Raw genomic sequence first — 16,124 nt, forward strand, 5'->3', positions numbered from 1 at the left:
TTCCTCCTCCTCCTCATCTTCTTTCTCTTCTTTCCCCTCTGCTTTCTCCTCTTCCTCCTCCACTCTTCCTCCTCCTCCATCTTGTCCTCTTCATCCTCCCCCTCTTCCATCTCCTCCTCCTATTATTTCTCCTCTTCCATCTCCTCTTCCTCATTCTCTCTACCATCTCTTCCTTTTCCATCTCCTCCTACTTCTACCACTACCTCTCCTACCTCCACCATCACCATTATAGCCACTCCTAACTTGGCATTAACCTAAGTGTATTATAATCAGAATAAAAATTGAGGGATGAAATACATTTTTTTTTACCTTTGTAGCTCAGCAGTCATCTTATGACATAGATATTAAAGATGTATTTTGTTTACTTTTTTTTTTACAGTAAGGACAAGTCTGATAAACACAGAAGTAGCAAGAGAAGCCATCGCCATCGGTCTAGAGACGACAGCGAATCAGAATCTGGTCTAGAGTCAGCAGGGTGAGTACCATGGGACTGTATTCTAAACTCTGGGTTATGCTACGCTCACAAATACTTTTACAAACACCGTACGAACGAGTTCATACCATTTATTGCTATGTATAAATATCGTTCGTACAGCATTCGTGAAGGTATTTGTGATCATAGCATTCAAACTGCGGTCTAAATGTGGTTTAACTATGGATAGCCACATGTTTCAGTGATCTATTTTATATCCTAGTAGATGTTGGATTTATCCGTGCATTTGGCACTCAAATATTGGACAATGTTGTGGAACACTAGTACAATAGTTATCTGAAAATATAAGGTAGAAAAGACCACAGCAGATATAAGGAACTTATAGAAAGAAATAAGTTTCAGCATTTGTTGGCTTTCAATAATTCTAGCCCATGCCTAGACCATGGCTTAAATGAAGGTTAAACACAACTTCTGAAACAACTTTAGCTGGGAGGCTTCTAAAGAATGAAAAATAATGCAAGCTTACTAGACACAAAGACTGGTATTTCTGGTGGGAAAATCACTTCCCCACTGGAAGATCAATGATGTAATCATTGAATATGACCGTCCCAAAATTCCTGAGAAATTTATCATTATATTTTGACATTTTGTACTATATATCTAGTCCTAAATGTTTTTTAGAAGTCGGGGGAGGGCTCGTCGATGTTTGCAATACCAAGTTGCCTATGGCTGCCAGGGATGCAAGGCAAGTATACCAATTATGTTGTGACAATTTTATGACTTTTGACAGAAAACTGTTGGTATGAAAGTATTCAGGTTTTATATAAAACTTGAATTTTCATTACATTAAAAGAAGGAATAGTTTCTAAACGTTCCATTGTTTTTCGTTGAAGTATTCTCTAAAATTTTGATATGTATGAAAGTCTCTATGGATAATTTTGGACGCAGGTCCTCACCAGAGAGAAGTCGCCGTTCACATCACTCCCGCTCTCCAGATTCTAAGAGTCACAAGAAGGAGGAGAATGGCAAAAGCAGCAAGAAAAGACGATCATACTCCTCCGATTCTGACCGGTCAAGGAGCTACTCGCGCTCCCCGGAGAGGAGGTCACGTAGAAGGTCAAGGTCTAGAAGTAGAAGGTATGGTTGGGTCATGTGAAGATAGTTTTACCAGGGATCAGTAACACAAAGATTGCATTTCCAATCCCAATATGGCAATGGCCAGTCACAATCCTCGTTGCATGCAAAATATTGTTCAGCATAACCCCATCCACCAATTGGAAACTTCGTTTGAAATATGCCGTCAATGGCAAATCTATGTGTATATGTAACATTAAAAGCTCAAAGTGTCTCTGGACATCCCATAGAAATATATTTAAGATTATATGACACATGTTTCGATGGGATTGCTGAATATTTAAATTATCGATGGTTAGATCCCTTTGCAAATTTCATGATCCTATCATTTCCAAATTCATTTATTTTTAAACAAATGGCAATTTATTGTAATGAAATGAGCCTAGTTCAAAAGAAGACAAGGAATTAATTTTCATTTCTCCGCCCACTGTAGACATTGTGTTTTCAGGCTGTCACTTTATTCTTTTCTCCTTCCAACCATCCCGTTTCATTCTCACTGTAACTTCATATATATTTGACAAATCGGCTTCATACTTGGCTCATGTGTGCGTGTAAGAGCTAATGATCTGATTAGTTTTGTGGACATAAAATAATGGTCACAGTGGGTATTACATACCTGAAAATGACTCATGCTCATGATAATTAAAGGACTGTTTGAATTGTCTTTGTTTCATATCCAGGTCTCACAGCTACTCCAAGGAGCGTCGACGCTCGAGGTCCCGTTCTCTCAGTTACTCCCCATATGAACGCCGCAAGTCGAGAAGCAAGAGCCCTACTTCCAAGACCAAGGAGAAGAACTTTTCACCGATCCGCAAACGCCGGGATTCCCCTAGCTTTTTAGACAGGAGGAGAATCACAAGGTAATATAAACCATCTTCCTTTTGGCCGTCATTACTCTTGAGAATTTGAAGTTTAGATGCTGGCTTTTGTTCTAATCACATCCTTTGTCAACAGGTTTTTTTTATCTTCCTGAGCTTTCACGTGGACCTCAATGCATTATCAAAGGATTTAATGCAGGTTTTGATATCACTGTAGGTGTATTCAAGCTTGGTGTTGGTGTTAGTGTTGGTGTTGAGAGCATTAGGCGGACTAAACCAGCACCAACACCGAATGTTATTTTACCCCAAAATTGCCTATCACATTTAAGCATAAGATTTTTTTTCAAGTTCTGGTGCTGTGGCTAGTGTTAAAATTGGCAAAACACCAACACCAGCTGTCAACACCAAGTTTGAATGTACCCATTAAGGAGAAAAACGTTGAATTCACCCATGAAGGAGAAAAACGTTGAATTTGTTTGTTCTTTTGTGCTCCACATTTGTGTTGCTTGCTGTGAACCACAAAGTGCAGTTATCTTGAAGGATATATTCAGCCTATCAACATCCTCTGTGATTTTTTCCCAGTTTTTAGCAATGAAGACTCTTGTTTTAATATCAGTTTCAGATTGGGTAAAATAGGAATTATACCACTATAATGCTTATTCTATGGCCAGTCTAATACTAAGGTATCTTGTGACATTAACTACCCCCCAAAAGAAATGAAATAACTCAATAGATGCAAGAGATTGGTAAATAATTAAAAGCACATCCACAAATACAGTATTTAGTGTTAATCAAAATGAAAACACTTCAATTTACATTTGTTACAAATAGCAATGAATTTCAATATCATTTTATTTTGATGTAGAGAGAGAGTTGGTATGTGCTCAATAATTCATTTCCATTCTTTTGTTAAAGATGTTGATGGGTTGGCAATAACAATTTTTGAAATAATTTTAAGAATACTTGTTGAAATATATTTCACTTTTCTCATGGAGACAATTATTCACTGTGTGTAATTGTTGATTTTCAGCACTTGAACTGTAACAAATTTCTAGGTTTGGATCACAGTGTGGAAGCACAATTCTAACTTTACTGATCAACTTGAAAAATTAAAAATTATTGGACTTGATTAAGAAAAGAGAAAGAGGTTTATTTCTTTGAGAATAATCCTTCTCGTGGACCTGAATAATACACTTCTGTGCATGTTGATAGTGCTTTTGTTATATTGTTGTTTGTGTAATGTTGTTAAGTATCTTTTACCATGTTTTTATCTTGCTATACTATAAGATCATTGTTAAATGCTTAGTCGTCATGAATTAGGGCCCAGTCACATCTTTCCGTGCAAGCCTTGCGGGCGATTGCCCGCAACTCACCCGCAACAATGTTTTGAGCATGTTCAACACTTTCCTGCGTGCAAATCAGACTTGTGTGCACTTTTGCGTGTGAGATACTGTCAATGCGGCCGACCTGCGGGTAGCAAAAATAGTTACTCGCAAGTTACACGCAAAGCTTGCACAGAGCAGTGTGACTGGGCCTTTATGCTCTCTCAGTGGCATGATTGTACTATTTATATTTGTTATTCTTTTTAAAGTGTAGCATAGTTTATATAAGACTTCCTTTGTATGCGCTCAGCTTAGTACATACTTTTTCTTCTTCAAAATATCCTCAGTTATATTGAATTATGGAAAAAGGAAAAAAAAAAACAAATTGGTATCCACATTAAAGAAGTCTTCATTTGGCTATGATTTAGTTTAGGGTGATGACTTTACATATCTTTCTTCCTCTCGAACTTGTAGCAGTAGGAGATCATCCAGCCGAGATCGCAGCTACTACAATGATCGTAGCAGACATCGACGCAACAGCAGGGACCGCAGTCGATCACGGTCAAGATCTCGAGATAGAGATCGCTACTACAGACGATGAGCGCACCGCCCCAATCTTCACACAATGTAGGGGAACCATCAAGTTTTACTCTCTAGCTGTATTCATCTACTAACCATAGTTTGATTCAAACTTTTTTTTTACCTTGTTTCACAGGAATGCATAGAGAATGCTGCATAATATGATAACAGTGCCTCATGATTTGAAAAATGCTAACATAAGTAATATTGTTGCTGTGTTAGTTGTTTCATAGTAAGATGCAGTGCTCAAAATGCCTACAGCTGCTATGACTGTTGGAATAATTGAAAGAAATGATATATTTTTGTTGGTTTTCTGTAGTGTAGAAGAACAAAAGCAAAGAAAGACGGATTCAATTGACTGAAATGTATTCATTGAAAAATTTTAATTATTTCTGTAATGCAAAGATGAATGCTTACAAAAATGAAAAAGCTGATAAAAAATGCTGAGAATTGGATATCACTCAGTAAGACTGAATGCTACTGATATACTGTGAAACAATTATTATAGCAGCAATATCCTGTTCCGCAGAGTTGTTTAACTCTGCCATACATACACTGACACTCATTAACTAACAGCATTCATTATCCAATCAAGGTGCATTTCTGATAGGTTTCGTAAAAATGGGAAATTCCCATTTATTCTGTACATATTATAAAAAAACATTCAAACTAGGTCAGCTTTCATATTGAAAGATTTTATACATCTGCCAATCGCAGTATGATGTACTAATCAGAATATCAGCTGATTTTTTATTTTTTATTTTCATTTTGTTGTAAAATCTGCCAAAATGCACCTTTATCCCATTCTACCAAGTAATGCTGGTATACAGAATTGGACTTTTTTTATGTGTACCCCTTTTCACAAAACATTTTACATGATTTATTCTTCTAGATTTAATTTTACAATCCAAAGAAAAGAAATTAAAAAAGGAGATATCTGAACTTCATTTGCAGCTGTTGAATCTTAAATAGTAAATGGAAGTACCGGTAATGCAGAAACAAGTGAAAGCCTCCATATAAATGTCTCTTATGAAGATACTTTTTTTTAAATTACAAATAGATACATAACCAGTGTTACTTTGGTATGTACATTGTAGGGGTCTCAATAAAAGGATGCTGAAAATACAATTGGTCCTTGATTAGCAACAGGAGAGACCTGCGGGTCATAGTGATTCAGTTCGCATTTCGCCTCCCAGGCACAGGTGACGCCAAACAAATAATAATAATAATAATAATAATAACAAACAAATTTATTTAATGAATAAAAGTAATAGTTATAGTGGACTCCAAAGCCAAAATTCATTTCAGAGTGTTAAGCAATAAGCTCTTTCCATCTCATGCATGCCTTCATTTTATGTTTTTTTTTAATTTTTGATATGTTGGTGGTGGTCAAACATCTGCATGTGATCATAGCCTTTGAAGTAGAAAATGCATGCTTTTAATCCATACATTCTATAGAAAGCTTTGTTGCATGTACATTGGGTGAACATGAAAAAATTCTGTAGCTGAACTCTTGCAATCATGCATCAATGTTGTTGCATTGTGCGTATATTCCATACACACAAGTTCATTTGCATTCTCGTACTGGCTTAGAAACTCTTATTTAGCTGCCTTTCATGTTAATCAGCAATTTTGCATGGGCTTTATTTGTATTTTTTTTGTAAGCCTTATGTATGCCATCTCTCTGCAATTGTACAATCAACTTTACAGTTTGCAACTCTTTCTTTAAATTGCATGAAAAATTCATGTTCATTGGGTTATGCTTTTGTGTGGGAAGTCTAGACATTATTTGATGTTCATTTCACAAAATGCATGCTTGTTTGTATTTTTCATTTCAATGGCTGTATATATATATATATATATATATATATATATACATGTGTAGGCATGTAGGTATGGGATTTTGTGAATGGTTTGAGAGGTTTTTTCTATCTGATAGGTTTTCTTACATGATACATCTTTCTTTCAAGATTTTTGTTTAAAATAATACCTAACATTTTAGTCAACATTGTTGTCTATTTCAAATGAGAAAGAAGGACAGTTCTGGACTAATGAACTTTGATAGTGTGTGCTGCAGCGCTTTAATTGCTTCACACATTATTCCTGTATCTTGTGCATACCTTAGAATTGTGGATCTTGTATGTTATTGTAATTAACTTTATCATCGTCACATTGATGAGGAATTGTTAGATTGAAATTACTTCATTCACCCTTATTGAATATAAAATGCATATATTTTTTAAATTAGGTTTGTAACTTTTTTAACATGATCTCTTTAGATAACATGCTTCTTTGTAATTTTGTCCTTATATTTTGAAAAATAACTATGATTTTTTTTTAGTTTTTAGAAGTCAGCCTTAATTTTTCCCCTTTTTAATTCTTTTGATTTTGTTGTGTTGCATGTATTGTGGAATAATCATACCAGTTTCTTTCCTTTTCTACTGCATGCTTGCATGTTTTTATGTTGAAAACTTGTATTTGTTGTAAGTACATGTACTCTTTATTATACCGGAAGAATTATGGCTTTATAGTTAGTATATCTGTGTGTAATTGTGCATTGTACAGTGTATGCATGCTTTGCATATTGTGTCATGATGGTTGTCTTGTGTATAAGTGTTGTGTATGCTTGTTTGTTGTTGTTTTTTCCCAAGGATATGTGCAGGCGATTTCCATCCAAATTTCTATATCTTTCCATTTCTTTACTCTGTCTTAAAAAAAATGAATTCTACATTTATATGGTTTTAGGGGAATTCTTTCATCGCAAAATGCATGCCATCTAACACATCTCATAACTTTCTGCATTATATACTGTACATCTTAGGCAGATCGAATAAGGGTGGGCAAACAGTAGAAAAAATATTATGTTTTTGTTATTTTTTAGTCATTAAAAAAATGTTTCATACAAATCAATGATTCAGATGACATTGGCATGAACCTGATTCACCTTGTTATAAAGACCTTATTTTAAAAAGAATATTATTTGAATCATTGGGACCTCTTTGTAAAGACTGTCAGCTCATTGATTCCACTTCCTTGTCTCCCCTGAGCTGCTTTCAAACAGGGAAATGACTTTCTCTATTATAAAACAATTAAAGAAATTGTAACATGTATATGAATTGTGAAATTCGATTGCCCAGTTTACTAAGCATTTCAGATTCATGGAACTTTGCTCCTTGGAACTTTGAAAGTGATATGGTATCACACTAACCTCTCATTAAAGTGAAGGCTGCATCCATTACTTGTTGCTGTGGCTGGTAAGCCTCTCACAAGCTCTCTGGGCACCAGTTCTTGAAGATCATGACCACTTGCAAGCTGTTATTAGTACTGTTTCAGTGATATCCTTGTGCTTTGATGGGACTACTGACAATCAGTGTTACTTTTGTGAAACTGACACTGATTGATAGCTTGTCAGTGGTGAGAGCTTTAATGAAATGATGGTTAGGGTGTTCCAAACTATTTGTAGAGTTTGTAGAATGTGAATATTTTAGTTCTAGGTTTTCTGTTCTGAATATCCTTGTTGTAATATGTGTTTCATGAATTTATTATTAAAATCCGTTCTCACCAAGAAAATTCTGAATATCATTTCACTATTTGCAGTGTTCTTGTTTGCCATGCAAAAGTGATTTTACTATTTTCACGGTCTTCATGATATCAAACTAAAAAATAATTGTATTTCTCATGATAGTAAATTGAATATTAATAATATGCACAGGATCACAAGAAATTACTTTAACAAAGTTATTACCACTGCCCATTTTCAGTTACCTTGTTATTCATACTAACTACTCTCTCTTTTAACTTGCAGTTGTGACATCATGTGTGTGTTCACATCACATATCTAACCCTACACTTATGCTCAGTTGCTGTGTTCATACTAATAATTGCTTTTGTGTGCTGTGTTAACAAATCAATGATCTTCATTTTCAGTTTTATTAATTGCCTAACATGTTTTTCAAGTGTTTTTTTTGCACTGATGAAGTGTGTTCTTAACTTGTACTGGTATAACAACTTTCACCTACTAATTCAACAAGATATCATGCTCCTTTGCATAATATTGATGACTTTCACTGTCTTTTTTGTGTTTTTAAAGATTTTTATTTGAAAAAGGGTGTTGGTCTTTAGACTTTGGATAGACCTCTGTTGATATGTTTATTTGAAATCAATATACAAATAACTTATTTCTTGATCATGAAAAAATTGTTCTTTCCCACCCAATGTGAAATAATTTCAAACTTCTTGCCTTTAAAATTGATGTATTTAATCGTCATTTTGATTTCAATAGCTTCAATAAAATGAGCAATAAATTTCTTAAACTAAGTGATTTCTGATTATATGAATGTTACATTATATATTAAATATAATCCAACATGAGGAGAAATTGAATTTATGTCAGATGTACTCCTTATTCCTTTAATGCAGTGGCTGCTTCAATTTCACACAAGGATATTCAAATCAATTGAAATATTAGACTTATTCCAATGGCTATAAAAAGTGCAAATTCATGCTTTTTAATCATATTCTGATAAAAATGATTATAATGAATCTATATCATCAATAAATGCTTCTGACATCAGTGACCAGAACACACGTTTGTTAAATATGACCCTTGGCTTGTGTAAATTTCATGGTACAAGGGATTGGTTAAGCTTACATTACATTTCCAAAAGTCTGTTGATGAATGCATCATTCACCTGTGGGTGCTAAATAATGCTTGTTGCTATTGTTTAAACTCCACGTTTTGTTGATTAATTGAACTTTGGGTTGATTAAAATTATATACTATATAGGCTAAACCAAAGCATACAAATACAAAAAAAATGGTACATCTTGCCAGAATTTCAAGGTACACCTTTCTTAGTGTACCAAAATCAAACTCACTTTTACTTTGAAAACTGCATTAACCTAGACTATATTTAATAAATCTTTGTTAATTCCAGCCAATAAATCTAACCTTGACCAATCTAACTTCATGAGCCATATAATCAGTCATGCTAACTATATAAATACGTCATGCTTTATTTCACTCTTCACAATGTCTGGGTGGTTCGTGTGTGGGTGTGTGTGTGTCTTCAAATTAATATGAAACAAAGAAATGCACATATCAAAATGACATTTGAATAGCACTTCATATATTTGATTGTTATAATTACTGTATCACTACTCGGATGTATGATTTTAATTTTGATTTGATGAATAAGATGATTGACATGATTTTCGTCGAATATGGTGTCAAATGATGTGCATAGATAGCATATAGGATATTTTTTTTTAAATAGCTTATTTATTTTGTCCAACTGCATGCTAATGCAACCTATAGCATGCATGTGCTGACTTCAGGGTAAGGAGATTTAGAGTCAAGAAAAGTTCATTTGAGTCTCTCATTTTGAATTCCTTATCGGGGGGGGGGGGGGGGGAGGGGGCATTAATTTAAAGAATTTTTAACATTAATTGATAGGGAAGACCACTCAAGATTATCAAATTTTGGTTTTATACAAGCAGTAAAAAGAGAAGAGACAGGTTGGTACAAGTTAACCTTTAAAGATGCAATCAGAAAATCACAAACGAGCTGCTATCAATTGAAAGTGCTCCCCTCCTGTGTTATAAGTACAGGGATTAAAAATCTAATTTCTTTTCTTTGAAAAGTTCTAGTCATGCACACTGAAATTTTAATCATAATTCTAAATACCTAATTACGGGTAATACAAGAATGATCCAGTATCAATGAAGATTCAACCAAATTGATCAAAATCTTACTTTGTGCGATATCCCACCATGTTTGTTTGGTTTTTTTTTTCTGAAATATATAATTAGGTCAATTATGTTTCTTTTCAGCCCTGTCAAAAAGAGATTCAGTGAAAACATTGGAAATCTCCTCTTGCAATGTCTCACCTTTGACTAGTTCTTTATGTATGTTTTTTTTTTTTTTTTTTTTTTTACTGGAGGAGTGATATCACATCAGCTCATTCCCCCAAAAAGTCTGAAATAAGAATTTATAAAATTGACACAAGCTTTCTGAATCTACTTTTGATTATTGCTTTTATTTACCTTATTCTTCTCATCTTTCTGCTTGTATAAACACTAATTTGACATCAAGGTGGACCTGTCCATAAATATAACAGTGTGTATTGAGGTGGATACTCAGAGCTAACAATGATTATTCAAATTGTGTTGAGGAGATATTGATTTTGTGATTTACTTCATCTTTGCCTTAATATTTTTGGTCATATTTCAAAGGACTGAGTTTTGCTTTTATAACATTGGTAATTCCTTGTTAGCTAGGAAGTTACGATACAACCACTAAAGGCATTGATAAAACCAAAGAAGGCATTGTATTTGCTAAAAGTTGTGATCAAAGTCTTTTTATATATTATGTATGTTGAAAAATGAAAAAAAAAAAGCATAAAAATTCAATGCAGAACTTTACGAACTTTACAAACATTTGTTCAGGTTGTTCGTATTTTAGCAATTCACAAATTGGGGTCTGTACCTCAAAAGTTAGCCTTTGATTTTCACAACTGATTGTGTATTATGGCCAATTCAATCAGTTGAGATTTTTTTTTCTATCATCAGGTACTACTTCATGTTAATGTTACAGAACCCTATTTTTTCCCATTCAGTTTTTAATTCTGATGATAATTCTCCAAGCGCCTGTACCACAAAACTTTGCAACTACTCACACAAGTGATATGTACACTTCAACGCACATAATGATTTATATCATCGATTATAAAAATAAGTCCGATCATCACGTGCTAAATCTTGTGACACTGGCCACCATATTCTTAATTTGAAGAAATATGATGATCGCAGAAGTCAATTTCTTGAAGTCTAAACCTGCTTGTGTATCCACCTCTTACATTAGGAATTAAAATTTTGTCTATTATTATGAGCTTTGCTTGTACTCATAATCTTGCCTATCTCTCCTAAACAGTGCGAGAAAGTTGCCGGTTCCGTACGACAGGCCCGCAGCCAGCCCAGCACACTCGGACTCCTCACCCTACAGCCACCATGGGGAACATAGGTCATACAGCAGGTCACCTTCAAGATCACGTGACAAATCACATGATACCAGATCACATGATAAGTCCCCGGGAGGGACATCAGTTCGGTGACTGGCAGTTATGATTGGTCAAGAAGGAAACATTAGCCGGTAAATTCTAACTGAAACAAAAAAAGTTTTAGAAATGAAATATCATAAAATTGCCTTGTTTACTATGCTAGTAAACATGCAGCGGAATGAAATAGATTATTTAACCAAAAATAACATTTTGGCAATACGAGTTATATGACAGTGCAATTTAGAACCTTTATGTACGTGGTGGATCTATTCCAGTTGTATATAAATGATAGGGTCAAAAGAATCTGTGTGTGAATTTCTTGTACAGGATGATAATGACATTTTCCAGTCATTTAAACGTTAAACCTTGTGTATTATAAACTAGTTTTGCTTTGAAGTATTTAAAGTTACATTTAGTATTTTCTTTGCAAAATTCATTTAAACCCAACCTCTGATAGTTAGTGTTTAAAACAGAAATCAAATATATCCCAGGGTAGTGTTTAACAAGAATGTTCTTAGAGATAAAATTTCAAATTACTGACATCTTTAAATGTTACTTTGCATACAAAGCAGTATGGTGTTTGCAAACTCGAACTATGAAGCAGTGATATGATGCCCCAGTCTGCTTTTGTTAAGGCCTAATCGATTTATGAATAGTAGTTTAGAATGGTGGGCTTAACCACATATAATATTGATAATAACAATTTGGTACATTGTCTATATATTCTTCAAGATCTGTTTTAATAAAAACAATCTTTGCAATGGAAACTGGACATTCCACTCTTCATTCTTATGTTCACCACTTTCATTGTGACAAGATAAATGCTTTCCAGATTAATTTTTTTTTAAATCCTATTCTATTCATGACCAGTCATAACTGCCTAGCTTGCCAGGGGATGATTCACTAACAATTGAAATCAATTTGAAGTGCGATAACATCAATTTAAGATTGGTATACAGCCATTTCAGAATTGATTTTATTTGTGGATGAGTCATCCCCCTGATTTTCTCGGGAACGTGTAATATTGCTGCTGTGTAATATATTTCTTATATCTCGGTTTGATTTTGTTTTCTTTAAGAGTTCCAGGATACATTCATACAGGAGGATAATCATTCTCTTTGCTGTATATATATTTCGTCATCAGTTCTCATGAATTTGAATACTGATTATTTATTCTTCCATTACTTGTATCGTTTGTGTTAACATTACTACATGTAGAGAAGAAAAGACTGGTATTCCCTCATTAAGCTTTTATGTGTAGTCAAGTGGGATGCCTTAATCACTCACACAGGTAAAACCGACTTCAGACCAACCGAATCTATCAAATTATTTACCATGATGGACCGACATTTGGTTTGGAGTCGGTTAAAGTTGGTGTGACTAGCATCAAGCCTTGCTCAGGTATGATGCAACACAGCTCAGCATATGTTCATCAACACTCCTACACTGAAACCGTCAAAAATAATTGTTCAGCTTTGCAGGGACAACTTGCCGGGTTGTAATGATTTTCATCATGACATCCTATTACATGTAAATGGTGCCATAATGATTTTATCATTATTTCGAAAGTTTTTCGTTTTTTTGTGCTAGCTTTTTACAGAATTTGATCGGTCTACATGTTTTGTTGTTTGACAAGTTGTCAGATCCGATAGTTTTCCTTGATTTTGATTGGGTGTGAAGCAAAATTGTCTAAAATTGTCTAAAATGTTTAACTTTCAGATGAACCAGTGGGTGCCTCTTATTCCTCTGACTTTGTAAACTCAAAAGGTTTTTGCTGAGCTCTGTTCTGCTTTGTTGTACCAAGTCTGAACAAGTCTGTAGCTTCACACCAAGTAGTGTTAAAGGGGGGAGGGGGGGCTAGCAGAATCTGTATGCACACATTTTCAAAATATAGTCCAAAACTGTAAAACCTAAAACCTAGCAATTATTGATACGTAAGTCACAACCACTCTAGACAGTCGGTGTGACTAGCATCTATTTCAGGAGGTATTCTTTTCTGTATGAGCACATTTATTTGTTACAATACGAGCCTCTTTTGTCAAATCAGTGTTCAGTAAAATGAGAAACACAATCAACCAATTAATCGATATCAATCACAAGTTTATGGTATACAATTCACTTAAGAGTTAAATTGATTGCCAGATGAATAAATAGGGCACTTGTCAGTCATTTGTTGAACCCTTTGTTGGTTATCTTTAAGCACTGTAATGTATGCCTTAACTTTGTAAGAGAGTCAAAACTCATTGATATACAATATGCATTTTTAGGAGTCCTTTCTGTGTGCTGTGGCTTTGTACTATTTAGTATTGTATTTTCCTGCTTTTGAAGGAATTGTACATAGTTGTATTTAAAGAATAAATTTGAGAAACTTCAAAATTTTGTGTTGCTCAAAAACTTTTGAAGCTAAGAAGTCAAAGGGGAATCCAGCCTTGGTCATTAAATGTTGTGTTAGAAAGGAGAAAAATAGATAAAACAGAATTGTGAAAGTTTGAAAGAAATGGGCCAAGCAAAGAAAGTTCTGTCTGTTTTAAAATTGAGATCCCTAAGACTAGGAGTACATGGAAGAGTAGTCCTTGCATTACATCACTATGACATCACATATGCGGCCAATTTGATGTCTCCATGGGTATAGTAATTATCAATAATAACAACTTTTAAAAAATTCATAACTTTCTTATTGTTTGTCCGATATTGTTCAAACTTTCACCTATCAACTTGTCTGATTTTCCTTTTTTTCTTTAAAAACAAGCTTTTATTTGGGTTGGATTCCCCTTTTAGAAAAGTGCAAAGTGGTACTTTATACTTGTTGCCTGCAACAAACATGGATTGTGCCAAGTTTAGAACACATGTGCGAAATGACATGAATTTCCACATTATGGGAAGTTCAGTTAATATGTGCTCAGAATAATTTGTACCATTACCCTTCTTTTTATTCTAGTTGATTTCATATCATGTCAACCTTTAAGAATAATATTGATGTATTGACCAATTTTCCTAAATGATTTGCAGGTCATCATTACAAGTTTTGATATTAAGGAAATATTAACTACCATAACCACAATTTTGATCAGTATATGTGTTGCCCCATTTACAATGGAGTTTTTAACTGCACATTTTCCCAAGTTGTAGAGTAATGTGTATGAAGTTCAGCAAGATTCCTAGAAAGTTGATGTTTATAGGATACCTCATGTAATTTTTATCAAGGGATATTATCCATGGTTGTCTTTTTAGAAAAGAAAATTTGTGAAAACATTGGTAAACAATTTGCCTATTTCAATAGATCAAGATATCCTACTTTCTATTGTGAATGTTACAGGATCATTCCTCTTCAAGAAATTCATGTGTAGTGTAGAATATATGTTCTCTTTTTCATGCCTTCTTTTTCATCTCCTTCATTTCCCCACCATTAATCTTCCAACCTAATAGTCCTCGTCGGGACTGATCTTTGGGTGAACCTTATACCCATTCAAGATCTATTTTGCCATCAATATCAAGGAAATGATAATATATGTACTGATCATAATAGTGTCAGAGAGAAGTTTGCTTGTTTTGTCACATTTTGCAGTAATTTATTGTAATAGTGTAGTAGGTTTCATGGAAAATTATGTATCTTTAATGGGCAAATGTTGGTCCTTAAAAGGACCACTTAAACTCGACGTTTCGACAAGTGTGTACTTATCGTCTTCAGGAGAATGAGCAAAGTATGTAAAAGCAGGTCTTATAACTGTGTCAAGGTTGCCATATGCACGGTGCCTTGCAGGGTACATGTCTCTGATTGGCTGGATAAGTCACATGACATCCACATATACGGACGTGGGTGACTGCACACAAATTGGCGTGCAAAACCAGCGACGACCGGAAATGCCGCCAATTATCATTCCTTCCAAAATGGCATGAATGACAAAAGCCGCTAATTGTGCCCATATCACTGTAACGTTCACACGTGTGTGAAACGTCACAACATATTTAGCGTCTCAGTTATGTGTGTATGGGGAGAGCATTTGGATTTTTTAAAACAAAATGGCAAATAGATCTCCCTTTTTTTCAATTTAGTTTTGTGAATCTCATTGAAATCCTCAGTTGCAAGAAGGGAGTGTTTCACAAAGTTAAATGTGACTTTAAAGTCATACTTAAACACCAACATGTATATAGAATAAAATGTGTAACCGCATCGATGACTACGAATATGCAGTTATTGTGCATCACCCATGCATGATCTGGACAATGAGGTGATGCGTTATGTATTGCACACACACAGCTGGGAATTTAGGTGCATTTATTTTAGTTGCACTTTAATCTTTGTGAAACATCCTTTATGCAATAATTAGGATTCACAATTCAAATGCAATTATAGCCATCATGTGGAAATGAAATCTCACATGTAATGAATCAGTGGGGTAAGGCAAAGTACTGTTATAAGCATTTTGGCTGTATGGTACCACTTTACTCCTGTGCTGTTGTTGGGGTTTCATGATATTATGAGTATTTTCTGTTGTATTCATTTGCGAGTGGACAGAAGAGATGAAATAAGAAAATACTGTACATGTACATATGAATAAAGTAAATACAACCATTCATTTTTTGCTCATCTTGTTGCCATCATTGATTTTTCTGACGAGAGAAAGTACAATGGAGAATGAGATTGTGAGGGGAGGGAGAGAAATATCTTGAAAGCTTCCAAGACAGAGTTTCCATTTTCAATCGTTTAAAATAATGAAGTAAGAAAAAAATGATATCAGAACACCCTTCTCTTTATTGGAACACTTTGGCTTGAAATCACA

At 34.3% G+C, this 16,124-nt stretch overlaps 1 protein-coding gene across 2 annotated transcripts in view; it reads left to right on the top strand.

Moving 5' to 3' along the window:
* LOC129282897 (serine/arginine repetitive matrix protein 2-like) overlaps nt 1-15,920 on the top strand; it is a 37,351-nt gene extending 21,431 nt beyond the window's left edge. The window contains exons 9-13 of one of the 2 annotated variants that reach the window (XM_064113474.1): nt 380-475; nt 1,382-1,570; nt 2,248-2,427; nt 4,182-4,334; nt 11,217-15,920. In XM_064113474.1, the coding sequence (XP_063969544.1) occupies nt 380-475; nt 1,382-1,570; nt 2,248-2,427; nt 4,182-4,308 (592 nt within the window). In that variant the 3' untranslated portion in view covers nt 4,309-4,334; nt 11,217-15,920. The remainder of the gene's footprint in view (nt 1-379; nt 476-1,381; nt 1,571-2,247; nt 2,428-4,181; nt 4,335-11,216) is intronic. The other variant, XM_064113469.1, reaches the window with a different exon arrangement.
* The last annotated feature ends 204 nt before the right edge of the window (nt 15,921-16,124 follow it).

The sequence above is a fragment of the Lytechinus pictus genome, chromosome 2 (assembly GCF_037042905.1).
Source record: "Lytechinus pictus isolate F3 Inbred chromosome 2, Lp3.0, whole genome shotgun sequence".
In the NCBI taxonomy this organism is placed as follows: domain Eukaryota; kingdom Metazoa; phylum Echinodermata; class Echinoidea; order Temnopleuroida; family Toxopneustidae; genus Lytechinus; species Lytechinus pictus.